A 7,224-nucleotide genomic window follows, 5' to 3' on the forward strand; every position below is an offset into this window, starting at 1 on the left:
GGATTTCAGTTTCATCATCTGTAAAACAAGGATAATCAGTTATAAGACTGTGACAACCCATGTTGGCTACAGTTAAAGTCTAGAGAGAATTGAAGGGAAAACAGACTCCAGTCCAGTTGGATGAGTCCTCAGGGAAGCCCCTGGGGTGCAGAACCTTTACCCTTACCCCCGGAGGGTCAAGGAGAGATGAACCCCATGGGAGATCCAGCCCAGTGTGCTTCAGAGAAAACCATTTCCCACAAAGGCCCAGGTGTTAAAGGGATTATTGCATAATTACTTGATTGTGAGTCTTTTTGCCAAGTGTTTACTGAGCATGCTTTGTCCCAGACATTTGCTGCGTCCTGGGATAAAGTGAAGAATAAGGCAGGCATGGTCCCTGGCCTCCAGGCCTTATTGTGATAGAAGGTTTTAGGAAGGAAACTAACAAAGGGACCTGGGAGGGTCTCCCTGAGGAAGTGAACTTTAAGCTGAGGTCTGAAGGATTAGTAGGAATTGACCCTGGCAGAGGCCTATGGGGAGAACTGCATTAAGTGATTTGCTCTAGGTGATCAAAGAAGTCTTTTTCAGAGCTGCCAGGAGAATCCCACGGAACACTGGACTCTTAGAAGACAGAGCCAAGTGCTTAACCAAGTGGTCAACTTGACATTTCCGTGATGAGACAGACTGCCATCCTATGTCCCTCGATGCAAAGCATGAAGAAAAACACAACATCCCCTCTATGATATACCTGCCAGAAATGCATAGCCTGAATCTACACATGAAGACACTTCAGACAAGCCCAAATGGAGGGACATTTCTACAGAATAGTTGGCCCGCACCCTTCAAAACATAAGCATCATGGAAAACAAAGATAGATCAAGAAACTGTTTCAGATTGGAGGAGACTAAAGAGACAGTGCTATGTGCATATCATTGAGATGATTGGCAAAAACTGAATATGGACTGTTTATTAGATAATAGTACTGTATCAGTGTCACATTTCCTGAATTTGATCATTGTACTTCAGATACATAAGAAATGTCCTTGTTCTGGAAATACACAGCAAAGTACCTGTGATTGAAAAGATACGTTGACTCCCAAATGGGTCGGAAAAAATGGAGGCATAAAGCAAACGTGGTAAGTTGTGAACAGTTGGTGAATTTGGATGAAAGATATACAGTTCTTGGTACTATTTTTGAACTCTTCTAAATTTGATTATTTTTTTCAAAATAGAATGTTATCAGTAAACAAGTAAAAAAAAAAGGAAAGAAAAGTGCCAAGTTGTCACCAGCCTAGTCTTGGTGGCTAGCAGCTCCCCATCCCACTTGCACCCCAGAACCCCATGGAATAATGCCTCCCTGCCCTCCCTCTCATGGGAGGGCAGAGGTTACCTCCTCTGTGTTGGGGACGTTCACGATCTTTTTAGAGAGTGCGACGTGGCCCACCACTCCCATGTCCAGGGGGAACACGATCTCCGAGTCGGGCACCACCAGGCACTCCTCGAGGACAGCATCCTTGTGGACGTTGAAGAGCCGGGTGGCCAGCTCCGCAATGCCATTTCGGGCCCTGTACATGAACAGGCTCATGCGGTCTGCCTGCAGGAGGAAACACAGCTTCTTCATGACGTTGAAGATGCATTTCTCGGCCTGCAAATTCTCCTGAAAGTCCCGCAGGAGGTCGAAGATGATTTCACTCTCGTCCACGCTGTTCAGCGAGTGGTAGTTGCTGAAGTCCACGGCTGCCTCCCTGGGCCCCAGGAGGTCCGAGATGACCTTGGCCCGATAGCGGAGGTTGTAGTACTTTTTGGCAAAGCCGACATTGGAGTCCAGGAACTTCTCCACCTCCTCTGCCGTCACCTCGCCCATGGCTGGGAATTCTACTGCCTATTTCTGTGGAGGGGGCTGAGGCTGGCCTCTTTTTTTGTGACAGAACTGAGTCAGGATGCGTTCTGCTCCAGCCCAGACTTCTCTGGGTCTTATCTGTGAATCTCACTGGTGTGGCTGCAGAGGAGAGAGAGTGAGCTTGGGAGATTAAATCATTAATACTTCCTCAGAACAAGGATTATGAGGATCAGGGTGTTCCATATGCTTCTGGGCCCCAGATGGGAGAAGGTGAGAGCTTTCTTTTCACCTTGGTCTTCTAACAGAAGACGTTTCTGCACAGGGCAGGAGGTGGGCTCAACTAAAAGAAAGCACTGAAACAGAGGTTGCAAACTGGCAGCACAAGACATCAGAGTGTTATAGACATGCTTTCTCTGCCCCGTATGGTATTTTTCTTCAACATTCGACATGGAAGCCTACATTTACTGTTTAAGAGATCCGTTTGGCTTCTCTTGGAGAGCCAACTCCATGTCTAATTCCTCCATGGCAGGAATAGCTAGAGCTGAGAGGGACTGCCTACCCACCTCCCGTCCTCTGGCCCCACTCTCTGCAGCCCCTTCCCCAGGGCCTGCCCAGTACGGGGCTTCACCCTGAATGCTCACCACTCAGCCTGCTTCCCTTGTGTACATTATGGGCCCTGATTTCACAATCTCCACATCATAGCCTCTGCCAGTTTTAGATTTCAACAATTCTCTGATTTCAGAATTTGAAGGACCTTTATAAAAACAACACCTTTCGGGCTTCCCTGGTGGGGCAGTGGTTAAGATTCTTCCTGCCAATGCAGGGGACACGGGTTTGAACTCTGGTCTGGGAAGATCCCACATGCCACAGAGCAGCTAAGCCCGTGTGCCACAACTACTGAGCCTGCGCTCTAGAGCCCGTGAGCCACAACTACTGAGCCCTCATGCCACAGCTACTGAAGCCCGAGTGCCTAGAGCCCATGCTCCGCAACTAGAGAAGCCACCACAATGAGAAGCCCGTGCACCGCAATGAAGAGTAGCCCCCGCTCGCCACAACTAGAGAAAGCTCGCACAGCAGTGAAGACCCAACACAGCCATAACTAACCAACTAAGTAAATAACTAACTAACTAAATAAATAAAAAATAAAGTTCCCTTTAAAAAATAAAAAATTAAAAATAAATTAAAAATAAAATAAAAACAACTTTCATAGTTTTTTCTTCTACTGCAAAATACATGTTTACTGTAGAAAATACACAAAGAAGTCTGTTAAAGTCACCCATAATCCTGCTACTCAGAGGTAACCTTTAGTTAACATTTTCATTTCTCTCCTTTCCATAGAGGCTTAACTTTCTAATCTATTTTCCTTCAACCCCTTGATCTTTCTTTTGGCATTTTAAGGTGCTTTCTTCTGGCTACAATCTGTACCTTCTTGGGTTGCCAGTCAGAAATGCACACAATAGTATGGATGTTATCAGCTCCAGTGAATCTCAAAATACCAGAATCCTCATTGGAGTGTCTCTCCGAACCCACTAGGGCAGGAAGAGGAGAGCACTTTCTTCCTGGATGAGAAACACTTTAGTTGCTATGGATATATATGTGAAAGCCTGGCATGTCTATGTTGTAAACACTGGAATGTAGGATCGTAGACTGTGGCTGGCACTTTGAACTGTGTAAATGAACTTCAGTGGAAAGTAGATGACTTCCTTTATTGCAGAGTGTAATAAATATACTGTGCCCATTCAGCACTGTGTACGCAGGTGACTCCTTGGTCTGGCGGACCACGGCAGCAACTTTTCCAAACACACCCGCCATAACTAACGTGAGCCCTCTGTCTGGAATGCACTACCCCAGCTCTCCAGCTCCTCAGAGTCAAGGTCTCAGCTCATACTAGTCACCCGAAGTTGTCTTATCTCAACCACCCCCTCCCCAATTCCTGCCTGTCATGTCATCCGTTTATTTCCCTTATTACTATTAAAATGTATTTTGCTTGTTTTTTGTTTCCTTGTTTATTATGTGTCTTCTCGTCTATACTGTGAGCTCCAGTGAGGGCAGGCACCTCTCAGGGATGATTCCCGAGGCTTTGCAAGGCTGCCTGGCATAATTCTTGATGCTTAGTAATGTTTTGTTTTGTTTTGTTTTGTTTTTGCGGTACGCGGGCCTCTCACTGTTGTGGCCTCTCCCGCTGCGGAGGACAGGCTCCAGGTGCGCAGGCTCAGCGGCCATCATGGCTCACGGGCCCAGCCGCTCCGCAGCATGTGGGATCTTCCCGCACCGGGGCACGAACCCGTATCCCCTGCATCGGCAGGCGGACTCTCAACCACTGCGCCACCAGGGAAGCCCCTTAGTAATGTTTTTTAAATTATGTTTGTGATGGTTCATTTTATGTGTCAACCGGGCTAAGGGATGCCCAGATAGCTGGTAAAACATTACTTCTGGGTTTGTCATTGAGGGTGTTTCCAGAAGAGATTAGCATTTCAGTCAGTAGACAAGGTAATGAATTTCACACTCACCACCGTAGGTGGGCATCCCCCAACCCACCAAGAGACTGAATAGAACAAAAAGGTGGGGGAAGGGTGAATTGGCCCTGTGCTTGAGCTGGGACATCCATCTTCTCCTGCCCTTGGACATGGCACTCCTGGTTCTTGGACTCAGACCAGGACTTAAACCTTCAGCGCTTGGACTCAGACTGAATTATACTACTGGCTTTCCTGGCTCTCCAGCTTGCCAACAGAAGACTATGGGACTTCTCGACCTCTATAACCACATAAGCCAATTGTCTGGAGACCCCTGGCTAGTACAAAGGGCTGTATATTCTTGATTAAAATTTAGAAAATACAGGAAGTCACAAAGGAAAAAATTGAAATCAAACATAATCCCAGATATTACCATTACCAATATTCTTTGTATATTTTAAAATATTTTCCTGGAGAATATATATATATATATATTCTCAACTTTGGCATAGTGACAATTTTTAAAAATTATTTATTTTATTTATTTATTTTTGGCTGCATTGGGTCTTCGTTGCTGCGCGCAGGCTTTCTCTAGTTGCAGTGAGTGGGGGCTACTCTTCATTGCAGTGCACGGGCTTCTCATTGTGGTGACTTCTCTTGTTGCGGAGCACCAGCTCTAGGAACATGGGCTTCAGTAGTTGTGGCACATGGGTCAGCAGTTGTGGCCCACGGGCTTAGTTGCTCCGTGGCATGTGGGATCTTCCTGGACCAGGGCTCGAACCCGTGTCCCCTGCATTGGCAGGTGGATTCTTCACCCCTGCGCCACCAGGGAAGTCCCCATAGTGACATTCTGGGCTCAGTAATTCTTTGTTGTGGGAAGCTGTCCTATACATTGTAGTATAGCACCCCGGCCTCTATCCACTAGATGCCAGTACCACCTCCCCTCAAGTCGTGGCAATCAAAAATGTCTCCAGATGTTTCTAAATGTCCCCTGGGGGTCAAATCACTCCTGTTGAGAACCACTGCTCCACAGTTAGATATTTATGTTGTTTCTAATTTTCTAGTATTGTAAATAATGCTGTAATGAACACTCATATTTCTTAGTGAAAACATCTAGAAGTGAAATCCCAGGCCCAAAGAGCTTGCAGCTGTCTTAGTGTTTGGACAAATAATTCAAATTTTGCTCTCCAAGGCTGTATCAGAGTGCATGAAGCTGTTCTTACCGCTACCCCACCCCTCAAAAATTGAGCCATCTTTCTTAATCCTGGCATTAAGAGCACTCCAAAATTTGGTCCCAATATTCCTTCTTACTTTGTTTTGCACAGTTTCTCTACACATACTCTAAGCTCCACCCTCGTGTTTCTCATTCCCCTTCATTCTTTCTGTGCCCTCAGCCTGTCCCTTACTACCCAGTCCAAATGCCATTCCTTCCATGGCTTCTTTGATGTTCCCGTTAGACTTTTCTTACTTAGAACCCCAAACTATTGGTTTGCTTCCATTTCAATGGGAGTTTCTACATTCTAGGCTGTGTTATTTCTACATATTTGTACTCTCACCAAACTCAACCTCTTTGAGGATAGGAGTAAAGCTTTACCCCTTTTAAAAAAACTCCAAAAGAGCCCAGCCCAGGTCCTTTCCCATAATATGCCCACCAGGCTTAGTTCTGGCTGGGAATATAAGCAACTGTTTTGCAGGAAATCTACTTTTACCTCATGTTTCAATATGCCAGAATGAGACAGTCAAACCTGCTAAAAAACTTCAGTCCTAATTATTGGGTAGGTACAGATAAGCTGGTATTTGTAGCAGGTCACCTCCTAACATGCCTGTTCAATGGGCCTGATTTCAGATGTCAGTGGAAGAAATTTGAAGCTTCTTTCATTGGAAGCAGGGGCTACCGGTATGGGTAGGAGAGAGTGCTTTCTGTAGTCCAGACCTACAGAATGTGTTCTACTAGAAAAAAGAAAACAGGATTGTAGACCCAACAATGCCACTGACTCATTCTGTGACCTTGAAAAAAGTCCTGTCCTCTCTCAAGGCCTTGTTGATTTTCCTAAGAACAAAACAGGAGGGTTGAATAACATATCTCTAACACTCCTGGTTGCATGACTCCAGATGGGCTGAGAGTGAGGCAGGGCTGACCGGGAATGGCTGACTTCTCTGTTCCTGACCACAAGCCTTGCCAAAAGATCCTCCTGGAAGAATAGCTGGAACTATTTATTTAGCATAATCTCTACTCTAAGATCTACGTTTCACAAATAAGAAAACTGGAAAGCTTTGAAAAGTTAGGTGACTCAAATTATAGGTGATTTAAATTTTTTTTTAATTGAGCTATAATTCACATTACATAAAAATTCATCTTTTTTTTTTGTTTTGGCTGCGCCACACCGCATGTGGGCTCTTAGTTCCCCAACCAGAGAACGAACCCATACCCTCTGCAGTGGGAGCATGGAGTCCTAACCAGTGGGCCGCCTGGGAAATTCATCTTTTTAAAGTGTACAGTTCAGTGGGTTTTGGTGTATTCGTTATGTTGTGCCACCACTAATCTGTTTTCTCATCCCCTGGTGGCCACTACTCTACTTTCTCTCTCTATGGATTTGCCTATTCTGGACATTTCATATGAATAGAATTATACAATATGTGACCTTTTGTGTCTGACTACGTTCACTTAGCATAATGTTTTCAAGGTTCGTCCATATTGCAGCATGTATCAGAACTTCATTCTTTTTTATGGCTGAATAATATTCCATTTTATAGATTATACCATATTTTGTTTACCCATTTATTAGTTGATGGGCATTTTAGGTTGTTTTCGCTTTGGGGCTGTTATGAGCATTTGTGTACAAGTCTTTGTGTGGACATGTGTTTTCAATTCTTTTGAGTATATACCCACGAGTGGAACTGCTAAATCCACAGGTGATTTTAAGACTGAGTTTGGAGGTAAAGAGGGGGAAT

General features: G+C 45.0%; 1 protein-coding gene across 1 annotated transcript in view; it reads right to left on the bottom strand.

The window, feature by feature from the left end:
- Positions 1-1,843, bottom strand: part of PDE6A (phosphodiesterase 6A) — a 70,024-nt gene extending 68,181 nt beyond the window's left edge. Inside the window, exon 1 of the mRNA XM_007447511.1 lies at positions 1,370-1,843. Coding sequence (XP_007447573.1) covers positions 1,370-1,843 — 474 coding nt within the window. The remainder of the gene's footprint in view (positions 1-1,369) is intronic.
- Between the last annotated feature and the right edge of the window lie 5,381 nt (positions 1,844-7,224).

This window comes from Lipotes vexillifer, unplaced genomic scaffold, assembly GCF_000442215.2.
Source record: "Lipotes vexillifer unplaced genomic scaffold, Lipotes_vexillifer_v1.1 scaffold1009, whole genome shotgun sequence".
Classification (NCBI taxonomy): domain Eukaryota; kingdom Metazoa; phylum Chordata; class Mammalia; order Artiodactyla; family Lipotidae; genus Lipotes; species Lipotes vexillifer.